General features: G+C 36.6%; 1 protein-coding gene and 1 pseudogene across 1 annotated transcript; both read left to right on the top strand.

Moving 5' to 3' along the window:
- The first annotated feature begins 543 nt into the window (after window positions 1–543).
- LOC109112487 lies at window positions 544–3,614 on the top strand (annotated as a pseudogene).
- A 5,852-nt stretch (window positions 3,615–9,466) lies between these two features.
- On the top strand, window positions 9,467–19,637 carry LOC109104691 (death domain-associated protein 6-like). Its single transcript, XM_042754451.1, is given in 13 exon segments — window positions 9,467–9,713; window positions 10,009–10,063; window positions 10,269–10,508; window positions 12,117–12,485; window positions 13,338–13,469; window positions 13,650–13,665; window positions 13,668–13,765; window positions 14,481–14,712; window positions 14,880–15,049; window positions 15,648–15,801; window positions 15,909–16,386; window positions 17,979–18,084; window positions 19,119–19,637. Coding segments are annotated over 12 exon segments (2,070 nt in total). The 5' UTR covers window positions 9,467–9,713; window positions 10,009–10,048; the 3' UTR covers window positions 19,179–19,637.
- Window positions 19,638–20,516: the final 879 nt, after the last annotated feature.

Raw genomic sequence — 20,516 nt, 5'->3', positions numbered from 1 at the left:
CCAATTAACACTGCTGGGTGTTGATTTTTTAGAGTCACTTGTTTGCCTTTAAAAAGTCTTTTAAAAATGTCAATGACGTCATACGTTATAGTTCATTAGCAGAATGCTAGCGTGTTTATGGGCAACAACACCTCAACCTGTAAGAAATCGAAAAGGACATAAGTACTCGTTCATTCACTTTCAACCTATAACCCATGTTGAACCTTGCAAAAGCCTACAATCAGATCTGAGATTTCTCAACGGCAATCAGGTGAAAGGGACAAATTTAAGCCGTCCTACTAGCCCCATAGACTCCCATTCATTTTGCACTCCTGGCGATCGCCCCCAGTGGAACTCTGGTGGAAACTGCAACCAAAATTCGGTACAATAGGAGACTTAATAGGGAGTGGGAAGGGCTCTCCGTAGACGGGCTCTGCTAATAGCTTAAAAGCTAACATTTTTATGATGGAGAGAAAGCATATTTTTTGGTGCTTTTACTGTATGTTCTGGAAGGTTACAATACCTTTAAATAAACAAACGGTCACACGGCGACGGCGTATTGCATTCAAATGGCACAAAGACGGTGTTGGATTATGCATTAGCCCAAAAACAAAGCGGTGCGCATGCGCGATGTAAACGAAAGTAAAACTGACTGAGAGCTGCACGAATGTTTCGGGGAAAACCGACAGATCTTTAATACGCCAAACAGGCAGTTAAACAGAGAGTTATCATTTTAACACGAACAGCAACGATGCCTGAGATTTCGACCATTTATAAGATATCGGTCATCGCATTTACATTGTTTTTTGGGTGGTACGTTGTGCTGCATTTTAGTACTCAAAGCTACATCTTGTGTGTGTGTGTGGTGTTTGTGTGTGTGTGTGACCAAAGAACATGATTCTCATAATCTCTCTTATTTTTCAGCTTCCGGTTCTGGATGTCCGGTTCTGGAGTGCTGGTTTGTTCCAGGAGACAACCGGGTCATGGAGGGGGTTTTCTCAGTACCCCCTGAGTCAAGAGAAATCTCTAATGTTCATCAGAACTGAAGCCTACAGTGAAGAGAGCTTGTCTGCTCTTCATCCTCCTGCAGACATCAGCCCATCCAGGATTTACTATATGACTGGTCAGTGACAAAACAGCATGTGCCTCCTTTTAAAAAGACATGTATAATCTGTAAATAACAAGTCGAAGAGGATTTGTGTAATGTTGTGCTTACTTGGTGATCTGTATCTATGTTAATGTTTATGGTATGGTAGTATAATACTGTATTTGAATTCCCTTTTTATATCAATAAGATCCAGCCACACTGTCACAAAATGACACAGTATACTGTGTCCTGTTGTAAACAACAAAACTATTTGATGATAACTAATATTTAATGCACTGTCCTCCTCCAGATCCAGCTGGGACGTTCTGCAGCGCCGCTCTGAATCCACCCAAAGGCTCTGTGAACAAACCCAAGTGTGAGATTAACCCTTTCATGCCTCACGCCTCCATGGTCAGATGGGCGTCTGCTCTCACTGACTCCGCCCAGAGTCCAGTCTACCTGCAAGCTGATTGGTTCTCAGTGGCAGCACAAGGGCTTGACGAGCAGCTGCCGCTGTCTAATACTCATGCGAGCACCTCAGCTTCGAAAGACCACAAGGTAAAGAGTCCAGGTTCATTTACATTTAGTCATTCAGCAGACGCTTCTATCCAAAGTGACTTACAAATGAAGACAATAGAAGCAATCAAACCAACAATAGGGCAATAATATGGAAGTGCTGTGACAAGTCTCGGTTAGGTTTAAAACAAGTAGATAGAATAGAAAAAGAGTAGGGAACGCTAGTGTTAGAGGATCTTTTTTTCACAAAGCAAACAAGTAGTAAGAATAGAAAAAGAATAGAGAGTGCTAGAGTTTAGAGGGCCGGCCAAATGAAGACGGAAGAGATGTTTTTAGGTTTTTTGTTGAATGTTTCTTCCTATATTGCAGAAAAAAAATTAATAGCCTATACATTACTGCATATAATAATATATAGTATATATATATGCATAATTATATTTATAATAATAATAAATTATGTTAATTGTGTATAACATAATTTCAGTTTCTAAAGAACCAAAAGATAGACCCCAGGTATCGCAAATATTGCATAACGAAATTTGTTAATATATTGGGTAACTGCATAAAATAATATATGGGCAGATTATATAAAAAATTATAATTAATGCATATTATGTATTTTATAAAAATTATTGGTAGCAGTAGTATTAAACATGGTTATACATAATAGGTGGTTTTATATATATATTTTTATATTATATATACTTTTTTATTTTGAGTTGCATTCCAATTACATTTTGCAATCTATATAAGTTATGGTGTGATTTTGTATTTTAATTTTAATCAATTAAAAAAACTGATTTACATTCTAATAAGATTTTGCAAGCCATGTATCTTGGAATTTGAGTCCATTAAAGTAAAGTCTTACTTTGTTCACTTAATCTCACTTGTTTCCTCTCTTTCCTGAAGTCCATCCTCATGTCCTCCAGTAAGACTTCTGTGGTCCGCTCTAGACTGGGAGAACCGGTTCTGTTAGACTTGGGGTTCTGGGTTGATGCGTCTCTTCTCCGGTCACGGGCTCTGGATTCTCTGTCGAGTGGCGCTATCAGTTCCGCGGTGAAGGACGGCTGGTCCTCGCTTACGACGCAAGAACGATCGGTTTGCAGAGACATCAGAGACCGGAGCCGATATCCAACATCACAGGCCTCTATGAGAAAGGAAACGCATCTCTGATTCTGGAAGAATCTCCAGTGAGACACTCAGGGAACTTACATCTGCACAGTGTATCTTCCACACCTGCTGGCTCAGGTAGCTGTGGACCTGGAGATAGTTGGTGAGATGATTGCATATGCCTGAATTATTATGCATATGGTGCTGTAACCAACTAGTTTATCAACTATTAGATTTATAGATAGAATAGTAACCATCACTGCCTGTTTTCTTTCCAGAGCCTCCGTCTCTGTCCATCTACCCGTCTCTCCTCTTCCTCTGCTGGTTCCTGGGCAGGTGCTGGTTGTCCAGTGTGAGGCGTTCTGTTTTGCTCCTCACACTCTGGATCTGAGCTGGGAGTCAGTGATGCAGACGGGACGTCCCGGTCTCTGGGTCAGGGCAGTGTAACGGGTCACAGACAGGCGTCTGATGGCACCTTCAGTCAGAGCAGCCGTCTGGGAGCTGGACTCGGGAAGCTGGGACTCGGTCGTGGTGGAGAAGTCACCTGTGTGGCCAAATCACGACGGAGGAACACGACGAGCCGCTGCGACTCTCAGTGTGATCGGTGAGATACACTGTCATAGGAAGATGTTAACCTTTCACTAAAGATTTAAAAGTTTCAAGAACACAGATAGTTCAGGAACGAAACACCACTGTTGTGTTCTTCTATATTGTTTTTAGACTTCAGATGCATCTTCTATTTGCATTTTCTGAAGAATATTCTGTCCGTCAGAATGCTCGGTAAGTGTTGTTTTGTTGATTTCAGGTGTCCGTGCTCCTTCTATTGAGGACCTCGATGGCCATGCATGGTCGCTGTTGGCGACTTGTCTTTTATCGGCCTGATAAAGTCTTTCTTTCCTGGACACTCAGCTCTTCTGCGTGAGTCAGTTCAGTTTTTTTTTAGATGTATACATCACTGCGCTGAAAGGCTGAATAAATAAGCTTTCCATTGATGTATGGTTTGTTAGGACAATATAGGACAATATTTGGCCGAGATACAACTATTTGAAAATCTGGAATCTGAGGATGCAAAAAAATCAAAATACTGAGAAAATCGAGTTGTCTAAATTAATTCTTAACAATGCATATTTATAATCAAAAATTAAGTTTTGATATATTTACAGTAGGAAAATTGACAAAATATCTTCATTGAACAATGATCTTTACATCAATATCCTAATGATTTGTTGCATCAAAAGAAAATCTATACTTGTTTTGTACCCATACAATGTTTATTTGGCTATTGCTACAAATATAACCCCAGAGACTTAAGACTGGTTTTGTGCCCAGGGTCCCATATAGCATTGTTATATGCAAAATTGCCATATTGTAGTTTATATAGACTAAATCTGGTGTGTGGATGAGATGAAATGCTTGGAATGTTTTATTTATGATTTTTTTTTCATATAGACTCCAGTGAGACTGAATCAAAGGATAAGGTAAACACAATGTCTAACTTTTTGTCCAACTTCTAAATTTCTCAAAAGTTTTACAATGTCATTCATGCCCAGTCCTTTAGTTCTCCATGTATAACTGTCTGTTTATTTGATATCTCTGTCTGTTCTGCAGAAGGAGAAGTAATCCTGGACCTGGAGGTGATTTTAAAGGCTGAATAGTGTGCAGAGAAACTGGTCTTGTGAAGAATCCTTTCAGAATAGTTGTATGTACTGAGTTTCATTCTTTCTTTAAGATTTTTTAGACTGCTGGTTGTGTTTGGGTTGGTTACTCTGTGTAAAGTTTTTCTTTTTTTATTCAAAAAATGTGATGCTGGTTATAGAAAAGTCAGTTAAACATATCTGTAAATTTTGTCATGTAAAATGTAAATTAATTGTATTTTAAATACTACAGGAATGTGGCCATTATTGTTTTTTTCTTTGTATTACGAACAGTGAAGTATAAAGTCACCTTATGAATGTGAAGGGAATGTTCTAATCACACATTTGATTTCCCTTTTAAACATACTGTTTTATTATTTTATCTGAAATAGAAAAAAAAATTCACACCTCTCAAACTAAAGAAAGACTATTATTGCAGCTTCTTTGTAAATATTTTGATTGTATTTTCTGTAACTAGCTCAAAACAAAAACAAAACAAAACAAAAAGAACTTTATGGGTTTTAATGTCTTTATTTTGCAGGTCAATATGACCCCTGTATTTGAAAATTGCTTTATTGTGCAACAGTGGTACAAACATGATGAATACAGTTTATAAAACTGTATGAATGTCAGAACAATTATTTCATAAAATTATTATATAAAATAATTAATACTTACATCTTCCTTAAATTTTTTATAATGGAGGAAATGTCCAAGGGTCTTGAACAGAAAGTGCAGAGTTACAAAGAAATGCAGATTTCATTTTTGGACAAAAAACAAGATTAAGGATGATATTTCAATAGTGGCAAAATATAGATTATTTTTTTTTTTAATTAAATTGCAGCAAGAGAAATCTATCAAATAATGATCTGTTAGTATATAATCTAAAGTTTGGGTGAATGAACTAGTGCTTTTATTAGAAATACTCAGACTATGGCGGTGGCATGTCCTAATCACTAACCACATACAGATCAATAAACTACATTATTGCATTATTTTTATCTACAACAGCAAACCTATAATAGCTTTTGGAAGGACAAAACATAATGTTTATTTACATCCAGATTACCATATGCATCTTTTAATTTTCTGAAATTAATTTGCCAAACCAAGCAACGTGCAATGAAGCAACATACCATAACATCTTCATGAGGTAACATCTAAACCAACTGGTATTTAATATGTCTGAATCAACCTGACTAGATACACTTGTCATATTTCCAATGGTTTTGGTACTGATACTGATATCAGTACTGACATCCAAAGCAAATAAAACTTCCACAAATCCTATAAATCTGTCATTTGCATTCTTGTTTTTTTTGTTGTTGTTGTTTTTGTTGTCACTGAAGAGAAATGTTTACATTTAATATATACACTTTGTTGTTGTTTTTGTTTTTGAAGAGAAATGTTGTCCATGAATGAATGATCAAAAAGTGAACAAAAAGAAACTAAAACTTGAATATTCAATGATCTGTCAAATAGTTACATCTAAAAATGTAAGTTTTTGTTTATTCACATTTCTGCTCCCATCGCAGAAATCTCAAGTCCTGTGTTTTATGTGCAGTTGTGTAAGATGGACAGCAGAAGAAGCTGTCATAGTTGTCCGTCCTCACGTCTCTTCTTCTGATACACAATATATCCAGTGACACCAACAACAACCAACAGAACGACAGCAAAAACTATGATGCCAGAGAGAACAGAGTCTCCTGTGTGATCAGAAGAAACTTCAGATTAGTGTTCTGATAATGTGTACTAATGCAGTACTGGTGAACAAATCTAAAATATATTTGTATAGTATATTTGTATAATTTAATAGCATATTTAAAATGTGCAACCACATATGAACAGAATATGAAAAAGGTCTAAAAATATAGTTTACATGAGTAAAACAAACAATGTAACAACCAGACAGGTGATAATTATTTTGTGTTTGTTTGTTTATTATTTGTTTTTGATTGTTCTCTCTCTGGAGGCCAACCAGGTTTGTTAAATAAAGGAAGATGGTAGAAATTACAGTATCCCTGCATGCCCTAAAATATATTTAAAAATTCTTATTAACTCAGGCAGTGTGGTGACCACACACACACACACACACACACACACACACACGCCTTAGTTCCTCTGTTTTAAAAATAATTCAATTTAACCCTTTTTACTTCTTAATTTTTCAATAAATATCCATGTTAATAAATCAAAGGACTGTTTTCAATGAAACATAATTTTTTTTGGTCTGTCAAAAAACACCAAAAACATTTCTATGTGAGTCATATAACCACGGGATTCATATAGTTCCCCTATTTAAGTTCTCTCAGCCCTGTTTGTCCTGATCTCTTTCTCTGTCAGGATCTTTCTGATGTTTCACCACACAGCTGAACTGGTTCTTCTTCAGCTCATCAGGTGTAACTCTGATGGTGCTCGCTCTCTGAATGGTTCCGTCCTCATTGGGAAGAGTTTCACCAAGATCTACATTCGCACAATGTTCTTGTCCATTTTTCATCCAGGAGATTGTTACTCCGCTGGGGTAAAAACCTGTAGCATGACACCAGACTGAAGATGAGGGAGACTTCTGCCAGCAGAGACACCTGAGGAGAGAACTGAACCCGAAGAAGAGAGAGAGAGAGAGCGATCAAAGGGAATATAAATCACCCCCCCCCCCCCCCCCCCCCCCCCCCCCCCCCCCCTCCTCCCAGCTTTCCGCTGCTACCTACCCCCCCACAGAAATCAGACATGCTTGGTGTTCATTAAACACAAGTGGCTCCCCCCCTACAGTAACTGATACTTTCATCCAACATCATAACAGGGGTTAAGCAACTTCAGCCTAAGTCCAAAAAATTGTGATAATTAATGGTTTGCTGTGACCAGCTCTGAGCTGTAACCACTACAGCAAAACACTTTCTAAATGCAGTTTCTGCATGAGCTCCCACTTTTTCTAGCCCCGAAAAAAATAATGGTATTGCGCACTTATTATTTACAGTTCCTTTAGGATGAATTGTTATGCTGTAGAATTTCTAATTTCTAAGTCACTTTGGGAAAAAGGTTCTACTAAAATAATACAAAGAATTAATGAGTTCTGTTTCGCTTTGAATTTTAATATTTAATAAATATAAATAAAAAAAATAAATAAAGCTGGGGTTGGGATGCAGGATGATTGGTGCTTTATTAAAAAGTTCCATTATTAATTCCCACTAAAACCATATGATTGATAACGCTTAAAAATAATCCTAAAGGCCTAAAGTAACAGAATGTTAAATTAAATTTTTTTTTAATTTTTTAATTTTTTATTTTAAGCATGACCTCCAGAGAACAAGATTGTTTTAGGAAAATATGCCATTGCTCACAACTTGATAAGAACTGATGTACCTGTTTTCTCCAGGATGCTCTTTCTGTTCTCCACATATTTCTTCAGCTCTCAATTCACTCAGTGCTGCAGTAATGTTCTCTTCCCTCAAGATAAGCTCTGTTATTATCTCACTTGTTCTGGGTGCTGAATCCTTGCTGCACTGGTGAAATCCATCTCATCTCCTTCAAATCCAGAAAACATAAAGTCATCTCCCATCATAACCTTCCTGATGAACCCATCTGTACTCACAGCCGTACAGCCTGAAATGTGTGCACACCTGAGGAAGAGACGCAATGTATGTAATATCAAATCATACAGTTTACTTAAAAAACAGTCAGCTTTAAACCATTTACTCATGAGCACAGGTGAGAGTAACTTCACTGAGCAGAAGAACTATAGCCCGCATGATTGGACTTTGACTGATAAATTGTTATCATATGAAAATGTATCTTGTCTCAAGGTTGTAAATTCAGTAGATTTTTAGGCCAAGTGCAACATCACCAATCACTGAGGTTTTCTTAGACTGGACTGATGAAAGTGAAAACAAAATGACTTTAGACATATGAATGGAAAATGTTTAAAAAAAAATCTACAAATTTGTGCATGAATAATAATTTGAATAATTAAATTAGTAAAGGAAGGAATACATTTTTTTTAATTTTATATTTTTCTTTAATTGTTAAGTTATTTATTTATTTATTTATTTTTTGCTAATGAGAGGATTTCATCAGTCCGCTGAATTTATGACACAATTAGCCGGTCATGTGGAAGAAAGTCTTCTCTTTTTCAGAAGAATCTCAAGACAAGAAGTTCTAGATGCCAAAATCAGACTTTACTGGTCAAAACAACAAAGCTGAGATACCTACAGATCATCTATAGATGCCAAAATCAGACTTTACTTTTCAACCTCTATAACCAATGAGCATACAGTTGGGTGTTTCCAAAATTTTATTAAAAATTATCGCCAATTCTGAGCCACAATTATTTCCCACACTCTCTGGCTTCTCTTTAATGTCGGCATGCTGCCAACTGCACTAATAAAAAATAAATAAATCTTTAATTAAGAAAACATATTAAAACATACGTAGATCAAGAGAGCATGTTTAATATAATTTGACTGGTGCAGGTTTGTGCTCTGATTGTTTTCCTCATATTATAAAGTTTCTGATTTGACAAAAAGTTGCTGAAATGAAACATATTCCAGATTCCTACAGCTTCCAGATCTCATTAATTCTGTTTCCAGGCTGTTCTATATAACAGCAGTGTACTATAGCACAGTCACGGCTCACTGAAGTGAGATATCAACTTTAGATGGTTTAGAAAGATATACTGTATACCCTTGACTCATGAACACATGCTGGGAACCTGATGAGCATCAGATTTGTTTCTGGAGAAACAAAACACAAGCTGCACATCTGACAATATGAAGCACAATTCTGTTTAATGCCGCATCATTTTAATGTGTAAACCATAGAAACTGTATAAAAACGGTGTGAACTGAAGAAGCGCACGCTGAGTTTCTGGAGGGTCTCCTGTTCCCTGCACGGGGCTCGCGAGCATCCAAATTCCCTGCGTCGAAAACATACCGCAGAAGAACCACGCAGCGCTCAGCCAATGAGCGATCGGATTACTAGCCGACATCGAATCAGCGCGCCTCATGTTGAGCTGCACAAAGAACCAGCGCTGAGAGTTTCAGGATAAGATCGCGTAAGTTCTTTCTAAATGTATTTTTATTAATTAACCACTAACGAGGTTTAATCATACTGAAAATATTTTAGCGATGCGTTTGTAAAGCTTGTGAGGAACCTGATATGTAACGAAGTTTTACTTCAAGGTCGATGTTTTGAGGCTTTTAACAAGTTAACGGAATGAAGCTGTACTGAATGAGCGAATTAAAGAGCTAACTGTAGTCTCTACATTAGCAGGCGAGCTAAACTATAAATTAACCATTAATAAAATATCATGAAATTATTAGTATTACAATGTAAAGATGTCTTTGGCTTTATTCATCTACTAAATCGGCTTGCTTCCGAAGTAAATAAAAAAGGTAACGTTACCATGGTAAATATTTACCGCCAAAATGCTATAGTTGCTAGATATTATCGTAAATATCATTACTCATTATATATCTTCTGTCTTTTTTTTTCTTTTTAATTACAGTGCTGACAAATACCATCCAAAAACTATTTTAAAGAGCATTTTATTTTTATTTATTTATTAATAACAAACACACGTTTATAAGAATATTGAAATTATTTTCCAGTAATACTACATTTATTAAACACACAGTTGTCTCCTGCACGCAGAAGTATTACATTGATGAATATGTTGTTGTTCTCTAGGTACATCTCCGTTTGGACTTGGACTGTCTCGGCCGGTTCAATGCTGAGTGCTCAAGTACGTACAGAAACACTGAACAAAATTCTTATTATGTGTGTTGAGATATTAAAATGCACTTGAATATGCATGGCGATGTTAAATATAACTGAAGTTAGAACATAGACGGTCTGTTTTCTTGGTTATGACAGAGTAACTGGTGTGTTTCCAGGTGTTGGTGTAGTTGAAATGCAGGCCTGACGCCTCCACATTCGTTACTCCCCAGCAAGTCCTCTCTCCTTCCTTCCGGATGGCTGGAGCAGTGATGGACAGCATTGTGATCCTTGACGATGACGATGAAGAAGCTTCCACATCTGCGTCCTCTTCTCATGCTACGAACGGCCAGCCAAAAACGCCTGTGAAGATCCAGCCGCCGCCTCCAACACACATCACACAGTCTCCGTTCGCCTCCGCGAAGAAGGACGTGCATGTCCTGCAGAAGGAGAACGAGAAACTGTTCGCAGAGGTACGTTTGTTAACTATATTGATATAATTACTATACAGAAAAAGAGAATTTGTGCAGAATACACTGAATACACCAAAAATACAGGACAGCACTTTAGAAATGTTGTTATGTGACAGGGTTTTCAGGGTTTCTGCATGTTTTAATTCACTCTTCCGTATAAGAAGGACTTAAAAGGGTCTTAAATTGGAGGATACATTCATATCACTGCAAAAATAAATATACCCTCCTCCTCAATATTTGTGTTTTGTTTTCCAAAACAAACATCCTTAAATATTAAGACATGAAGTCTTGTTTTCTGAGAACATAGTTAAATGAGTTTATACTTGAAACAAGAACACATTTTTGTTGTTTTCTGAATTAAGTAGATTTTTCTAAACCCGCTGGCAGATATTTGTTCTTATTTTAATCATTAACTCACTTCATTTTGATCAGTTTCTCAGAATACAAGAGTTCTTATCTGATGTCATTGTACTTTTCAAGTAAATGTGTCTTGATTGAAGAATCTTCAGACATTTGCGCTGAAAAACAAAACAAAAAAAAATCACTTTTTTTTTTCTTGTGTGTGTAAAACTAAATGAAATGTAGATCTTTTGGAAGCTGTATTTTCAAAATTTGAAGCATTACTAATACAAGACATTTACATTTAGAGACCATATTTCTGTATTGTGTTCCATTCAATTTATTCCTTACATTATCTTTACCTGGTCTTAAAGGGATACTCCACACCAAAATGAAAATTTTGTCATTAATCACTTACCTCCATGTCGTTCCAAACCCGTATATTTTGGATGAAAACCTGGAGGCCCATAGATTACCAAATAAATAACAGTCAAGGTCCATAAAAGGTATGAAAGTCATCGTCAGAATACTCCATCTTGTAAAAGTTCCTATCATCTTCAGAACACAATTTAAGATATTTTGGATGAAAACAACAATATGCAAAAATAATGACTTTATTCAACAATTCCTTTGTCAACAGTCTCCTCTGTGTCTCTGTGTCTCTCCATATCACCGTATGCTCTTCTGTATCATCCGCGCCACAAGGATGCACTGTTTCTACGTGTATTTAGCTTTGATTTGAAATAAAACAACGCATCCTTGTGGCACGGATGATACAGAAGAGCATACGGTGATATGGAGAGACACAGAGGAGACTGTTGACAAAGGAATTGTTTGAATAAAGTCGTTATTTTTGTTTTCTAGCTTACAAAAAGTGTTCCTGTCGCTTCATATAACCCAGATTGTACGTCTGATGGCAGATGGAGTATACCTTTTCATACCTTTTATGGACCTTGACTGTTATTTATTTGGCAGTCTATGGGACAGTCACAAGCCTCCGGTTTTTTCATCCAAAATATCTTAAAATTGTGTCCGAAGACGAACAGAGCTTATACGGGTTTGGAACGACATGGGGGTAAGTGATTAATGTTTGTCATGTCGTTTTGTGGTGGATTATGTGTTTAATGTTTTATTTTTATAAGACCAGCAGAAACCCTGTTTTTCTGTTATTCTATTATTTCAGAAACCCTGTTTTTCTGATTTTATTTTTCCTCCTTGTTTGTTCCTCCCAATCCAACCCAATGCCGTCCCTTCATCCTGCTGCTCCAGTTTGTGGATCATTGCTCCAAACACTCGCAAGATCATCCGGAGGTCATGACCTACCTGCAGACCAGATACTCCAAGGCGCTGCCGACCTTCCTGACATCGGTGGAGTTTCGTAACACTCTGGGCCGCTGCCTCACTCGAGCCCAGGCCAACGCTGGCAAAACCTTCGTCTTCATTAACGAACTCTGCACCGTTCTTAAACAGCACACAGCTCGGAAAAGGAGCTCCATACAGGCTGTGCCTTCCCAAACAAAACCTGAGCAAAAGAGCAATGGGACAAATGTAACGGAGGATGTGCAGGTTAAAGGAGAAGAGGAAAAGCAAGAGGGCGATGAGGAAACGAAGAAAACGAAAAGGGCTTCAAGGAGACAGGTATCAGAGCATAGCTGAGAGATGCACTTATTTTATATATTGAGAAGGTTGATTTTTGTGGACTGACTTGGGATTTGTATTAACAACACTATTGGTTTTTCCAAAGCATTGATTCCATTAATAGAGATTTAAAAATTCTTGTTGAGTCGTGTTTTTATTTGTTGTGCATTCTGTGTTTCATTTAAAGTGGGATTTGGCAGATTCCTATTTGAAAGCAACAACGTCTTGACCATAAAAGAGTTTTACTGTAAGAACTGTGAAGTTTGACTTTGTGTCGTTTTGCTGCACTTTTTAGTGGAATACAGAATTTTTTTATTTTATATATTATTTTATGAGGGAATGCACTATTCATATAATAAAGCATGCAACCAAATGACGGTATTTTAAGTTTATTGCATAATATTCCAATACATGCCATTATACATTATAAAAAAAAAAAAAAAAAAAAAAAAAAATCACACACACAAAATATACTGGTAATTTTCTGCCAGGATGTTATCCAGTAGTTTTATGGACATTTCCATTAACCATTAAACACAATGCAAAGAAGTGCAAAATACAGACAAAACACCTGTAAAAAAAAAAAAAAAAATTAATACAGTACATTGTGCCCTATTTTTACATATTTTTTTACAGTGTTTAAGTAGGCTTCTACAGAATATATCAATACCTGTTCATGCTAGATCTGTACCAAAATGTTTATTTGTTGATATTAAAGATATTTTTTTATGTATAAAATTAATGGAATTTACTTGAAACCCTTTATACTCGTGGACATTGAAATGAGCTGAGAGCTCTTTTGACTTACGATATATATTCATGTGCATTGTAATCTGCCATGTTCTGTTTCAGATAGCGTATCTGGAAAACCTGTTGAAGGTGTATAATGAGGAGATCCGACGGCTTCAGGAGCGGGAGCTGAGCGTGGAGGATCTGGAGAAGGAGGACTCCAGTTATATTCAGGAGCACAAGCTCAAACGCAAGGCAAGTCTCTTCATTCCTGCTTTATCCTTCCTGATTTGGTTCAGTTAAATTGAAAGTTCAGGAGAAGTTGTCTTTGCAAAGTTATCAAATCAAACCATTTTAATGCAGTCTAATGACTTTGAAGTAATGAGATTTTATCGGGTCTTGTTCTGATCTTTAATGTTCTTTTTGTGCTCTCAGATGATGAAGATCTATGAGAACTGTGTGAGCTGAAGGACTGCAACATGCTGACGGGTCGAGTGATCGAGCAGAAGATTGCCTACAGTGGAACACGTTACCCAGAGATCAACAAAAAGGTTCTTCTTTTGCTTGTGAAATCACTGTAGATTCTCATTGCTCAAAATAATGCTTCCTAATTAACTGCACAGTGAGGAATGAGGAGTGAGAAAGTTTACAGAAGTGCTATTAGCGGCGTGTTTGCTTTTGAAAAACTTGACACAAGTAGAATTTCTCCTCCCCCCTTTATATCTCTCACAATCTGTCAACAGTCTGGGCATCTTGCATTATTAATACGTCTTATGAATTTCTGATTAAGGGCACTTGAGCTCAGCTGATGATGCTTTGAGTGATCAAGAATATTCCAGTATACAAAGAAATCTTTTTCTTAGATTGCGGCGTCCTCATATTTTTTCCCTTGAATCTTATCATTGGACCAGAGATCGACTGATTTGATTTATCAGATTGTTTGATTTGTTTATTAGCAGTCAGTGATCACATGATTGAAACACATGTTTGGTTGAAGAACCATTCTGTAAAGCTTTGAGCAGAAATAGATTGTAAACCTAAAATTAAATATCAGAAATTACCAGGGCTTATTTTTGACATCTGATGATTTTCTTAAATTAAAAAAAAAAAAAATGTTAAATGAAAAATACACCCTCATAAAGGTAAACATTGCATTGCATGAAATCAAATCCAGGGGGCAGATATTAAGAAAATAATGAATAATTAATCATTTTCCTTTGCTTTCATTTTTTGTCTTTACTGTCTTCTTTTTTCTTTGGTTTGTAGATTGAACGCTATATTAACAGTCCAGAAGCTCTTTATAATCCGCCGGACTACACGGATATCCTGAAGGTGGTTCAACGCGCCAACGAACGCTACAGTCTCCAGCTCACCCGCAAACAGATACCACAAATCGCTCAAGAAGCCTTCAGAGAGACGGGCAACAAACTACAGGAGAGACGCCATCTTGACATGGTCTACAACTTCGGCTCCCACCTCACAGATTCCTACAAACCTAGTAATTCAATTCAGTTACTCTCAATTCAGCTAGAGATCATAATCAAGTCATTGTATTAGTCTGATGCTTTACACGCACTAATGATTTCTTCACATTTCTGGATTGATGTAAACATTTAGTGGTTGTATGTTCAGCATGTGTGGTGAATTTCTCTGTGTTTCCTTCAGCGTTAGACCCTGCACTCACTGATCTAGCACTGCACCGCAAGCTCCGCTCAAACAGAGACGTGGCTCTCAGCAACCTGGAGGAGGTGATCACCAAATACGCCAATAAACAGGAAGACATGCAGGTAGAGGAAGTGAGGAAGAAACAAGAGAGAGACAGACAGAAAAAGGAGGTAAAAGAACAAAATGTATTCATGTTTTGTCTTTAAATCATTCATGCAGTGATTCTTTTCATTGGTTTGCATCAGATTCATGTGCAGTATTTTCTTTTAAGCCAAAAATCATTATTATATTAAGTAAAGATCATGTTCCATGGAGATATTTTGTAAATTTCTTACCGTAAATGTATCAAAACTTAATTTTTGATTAGTAATATGCATTGCTAAGGACAACTTTAAAGGTGATTTTCTCAGTATTTAGATTTTTTTGCACCCTCAAATTGTATCTCAGCCAAATATTGTCCTGTCATAACAAACCATACATCAATGCAAAGCTTATTTATTCAGCTTTCAGATCATGTATAAATCTCAATTTAAAGAAATGTACCGTTATGACTGGTTTTGTGGTCCTGGGTTACATATAACCACGTGGTGAACCTATGAGACTAACTCATGTTTAAACACGGTCTCCATGCTGTGTACACTTATCTGTCCTTACAATTACAATTTTGCCTGTATTATTTGTGTCCCCTTCAAAAAATTTAGAGTTTATTGTCCCCCCCCAACCTGCTGTTAGATGAAATTTACACCCTTGCTTCCGTCACACTTTCAGGCACTTAATGGGCATCAGAATGACAGCAAAGAAAAAGAGAGGGAGGGACAGGAAGAAAAAGAGGAGGAGGAGGAGGAAGATGAAGAAGAGGATGATTCCTCTGATCCTGACATTGAAGAGGAGATCCAAGCCAGTCAAGAACAAGCTGGTCCAGGTAAGAAGTGCATAAATCATCTTCATCTCCTTCCTTCATGTTGCTTGTATGTAATAAGCCCATTTCCTGGCGGGAAACCCCATTTCTCATTTTCTGACACGTTTCAGATGATGATGAGGAGGACGTTGAAGAGGAGCAGTTGAACACCAGTGACAATGATCAGCCGATCGACGTGAACTCTCCTCTGTCAATCAAATCATCCGTGCAGGACACAGAGGAGGATCAGGGCGATGACGACCAGCCGTCTCCAGCCAGCAGCTCACATGACGAGGGACCTGTGGAAACGAGCACAAACGGCAGACCTCCGTCCACAGAGAGCGTCAGTCAGTCAGAGACCATGGACTGGTTGCCTAACAGCAAAACAGAACTGATTTCCACTAATCACGTTAAATCTGTTTCTGAAAGCACCGCTAACTGCACTGAGACTCTCTCCACCGATCAGGACTCACCGTCAACCCCCATGAGATCAGCCAACTGCAGTCCTCTACCTCCAACAAGCCCTTTACTGATCGACGAGATGGGCAACTACAAGAAGAGGAAACGACCCTCGACTGAAAACTACAACGGGAATGGCACACAGGACAGGTAAAACTGAACAAATCACACCAACGTACCATGAGAAGTTGTGTAATTAATAACTTACTATTAAATTATAGGGACGTAACGATGCGAGCCGGTTGAAAACAATGTAGTCAGACACCACTACGTCACGTAACAGCAACAAAAACATGAACAAACACTGAACGATTGTCTTTTTATGAACTAACATTAACAAAGATTAATAAACGTATCGTTCCATGTTCGTTTGTATCCCGTGCGCAAGGTTTACGTGCATAGTCCAAGTCTTCTTCTTCATTTTTAGTGTATCTCTGTGGCAGAATTACAGTGCCACATACTGGTCTGGCATGTATACTGCATCATTTTGTGTCTGTTTTGTGGTTTCGTGTAAACGCACATATTTCTTGAGATGAAGAAAAAAACAGGTCGGATAGGGTAAGCTCTGGCTTCGTGTGGATGTAGTATGAGAGCTGTCTGACCCTGCATAGACCGCAACGCAACTGAAATGTTCCCAAGTTCAGAAACGTAGCAAGGAGATCTGTAAAATAATCCATGTGACATCAGTGGTTCATCCGCAGTTATACAAAGCTACGAGAATACTTTTTGTGCGAAAAAAAAAAAAAAAAAAAAAAAGACTCAACAGTTTGTCTTCTCCGCATCACCCTGGTGGCATTTTGGAGAATATTTGCTGGACGTATGCTGTTGTGTGTCAGCTGCGTCACGAGGATATTCTCCAAAATGACACCAGGGTGATGCGGGAGGATAATTGCGAATAAACCACTGATGTCACATGGATTATTTTACAGATCTCCTTGCTACGTTTCTGGACTTGGGAACATTTCAGCTGTGTTGTTGTCTATGGAGGGTCAGACAGCTCTCAGATTCCATCAAAAATATCTTAATTTGTGTTCTGAAGATGAACAAAGGTCTTACAGGGTTGAAACGACATGAGGGTGAGTAATTAATGACAGAATTTTCATTTTTGGGTGAACTAACCCTTTAATATAGTGTTTATAAGCGCTGCTTTGGTATTTGAGAAAACATATTTCTGCTGTTCCACAAGCGCCACCTGCTGTCAGAGAGTGAATTTGCATCTCATTCAGCCCTTCTGCTATTATTGTTTCATGTATAGTTTCACAAAAAATATATTTTTCACCATTAATATTTTTATCATGATTATGAATCTTAATCTTTGAATATTTATCTATTTTCTATGATTTTTTTGACCAAGCTTTGGCTATGCTGATAAGTATAGTGAAAATGTTTTAAGATAAAATCAAGGATGGTTTTCCATGGGTTTTTACTAAACATTTGAATTATTTTTGATTTACCTCTAGTCAGTCAGTCACTGACAGTCTTCATCTTCAGTGAGCCGTTGAACAGTGAGACTGTTTTTGTGAACCAGATCATCTGATTTTATTTAAAAGAACCAACTTTAAAGAATGATTTTTTTTTTCATGAATCACTCATTGGCGGATGTCAAGATTTTCAGTGAATACTGATTTTCTTCTTTTGTGTTCCTCTGGAGGATGAAGTCCATTCGGGTTTGGACCGACATGAGTGACATGAGTGAGAGCTTTCTTCATGCAGTGCTGTTTTTCTCATTCTCTCTATCTCAGTGATATTCCTCTGGATATGGGTGTGATCTGCTGCGCTGGGGAAGTAGACTTGAGCTGGACGATGGTCAGAAGCTCACGAGCCACTCCACCGCCTAAGAAAAATAAGGTGACTGTGTCTGCTTGGTTTTAGCATTGAAACCGTGCAGTAAAAGCATCTGAATCTCTGCTGAATCATGTTATTATTACACCATTCCTGTAGCAAAGAGTCAGATTTTAAGGAATCAGAAATATTTTAGCATTACTGTAATCCATTGCAACTTTCTCAGTCATCGCAATAAATTCACTGCAGTGTTTTCATTTTCATTAACGTCGTACTATATTATTTATAAATATTTTGAACAAGTTTTTATTTTATCTATTTTATTAAATTTTTTTTTTTCATTTTAATTTTAGTTTGTTATAGGAGTTTTAAAAATATTTTTAAATATGTGTATTTAGTAATTTTCAGTTTTTCTTTTAGTACTTAAACTTGAAAAATGAAAATGAAAAATGTTGGCGCGGCAACTTACTAAAATATTTCCTGGAATGATGGAGGTAGAGAAAATAAAGAAAAACAAGAGAGACAGTCAGAAAAAAAAAGTATATTATTGTTTTTGTCCTAAAAACTAAAAAAAAAAAAAAAAAAAAATAGAAGAATATCGCTGTAATTCACTCTTTAGGGAACAAGATTCATTGTTGCAGAAATGCCAGGCATCAGTTTGTTGTTGTTTCTATATAAATACTAGATAATAAATTAAATAATCAGATTTTAAATATGCTAAATAATTTGAATAATTATATTTATTAGTACTTAAAACATTTTAGCATAACTGTATTCCATTACAATTTTCTCAACCATCTTAATAAAATGACTGCAGTGTTATTTTAGTATCATGACTACAGTATTGTAGTATTTATTTATAATAGTTTTTATTTTTATATTTTCATTTTAATTTAAAGATTAGTCATTTTGTTGGTTTTATTAGTTGTTGTTTAATTTAAATAAATAGTTATTTTCAGAAATAACTGGCTTTGCACCAACATTTTTTTTCTATTTGATTTCAGTTAAGTTATATGTTTACAGTAACGCTGCGACCGAGCATTGCATACAGCGTTATAGGCCGATTAAAGCTCTAACTCCTGTCACTCATGTGTTCACAGGTGAACGTGGCGACTCAGTGTGACCCAGAGGAAGTGATCGTTCTGTCTGATTCAGATTGAGTTCTGCCGTCACAGGGTACTGGCTGGCATCTCAGTCAGTGTCCTGCTCCAATAGTGCCTGCCAATGTGAACAGAGAACAAAAAATCGTTTTATTTTGGACTGGTTCAATCAGGTTTTGAACCTCCACCACTGAGACGCAATGCCACCGTTTACTTTTTATAGAAGGGAAAATGGCGTGCCGTTATTCATTCAGGCTTTTTAGAGGTATTTTGATCAATTGTAAATGGGTTTTGCCTCTAAACAGTCTTACTTCAAGGGTTTGTTTTGTATTATATTTATGGTTTTAGTTTGAGGGTGTAGATGCAATCCTCATTTGTGCCTGGAGTCACCTCAATAAATGTGCACATTTTGTGTAGTGTTTGACTGAAATGTTGATAACTTTGTACAATGCACTGTGTTTTTTTTAAGCACCTCTAGAAATAAAGTTATGAGCTACTTGACATGCTCCAATTTACAAATGCTGGAAGTGTTGTGTTCAGATTACATATTAAAGAAATAGTTCACACTATTTAATTTTTTTTTGTGGAATACAGAAAAATATCAGTATATGGATTCACAAGGACATAAAATATAGACTGTGTTTTTATTTTTGGGTGAACTGTCCCTTTAACTGCACTTAGGTGACAAAGCACAAAACACTTGACGTTTGGTATTGAGATGATTGATTTATTAAATTGATCAACATTGTCATTTAAAATGGTTTTTAATTACTCTGCTAAACTAATTGAGGATTAAATTGGCATGAAAATGGACAAGGTACATCAAAAGAATGGTAACCATATTAAATTTGTTGTAATAAGCTTTTATATTAATAACCAGGTTTGTATTATATGTGCAAAACTTGCTTTGAATGTGAAATTTTATTGTTCTAAGGCCATTCATTTTTTATTCCATCAGTCTGGTGGATAAATAGCACCTTATTTTATAATAGTAATAATAGTTTGTTTACGCTGAGATATTTCACCCAAAAATAAAAATTCTGTGATCATTAATGTCATTCATGTTGTTCTAAACCTGTTTGACTTTATGATGATTCTGCAGAACACAAAAGAAGATCATTTCAAGAATTTATTTTGTCTATCCAATAAAAGTCAAGTCAAGTCCTCCAACATTCTTCCAAATATCTTTTTTTGTGTTCCACTGAAGAAAGTAAGTCATAAAGGTCTGGAGCAATGTGAGGGTCGGCAGATAATAGCAGAATTTCAGTTTTTGAGCGAACTATCACTTTAAAACAATCAGGCTAAACAGAAATATTAAAAACGATAAAAAGTAAAACATTCAACTCCTCAGTTCGACCCTGCAAACATAAGAAAAGAATGAGTCATAATTTGTGCACA

Source organism: Cyprinus carpio, unplaced genomic scaffold (genome assembly GCF_018340385.1).
Source record: "Cyprinus carpio isolate SPL01 unplaced genomic scaffold, ASM1834038v1 S000006516, whole genome shotgun sequence".
Classification (NCBI taxonomy): Eukaryota; Metazoa; Chordata; class Actinopteri; order Cypriniformes; family Cyprinidae; genus Cyprinus; species Cyprinus carpio.
The sequence above is the reverse complement of the archived record's forward strand: the minus strand, read 5'-3'. Positions and strand labels throughout refer to the sequence as shown.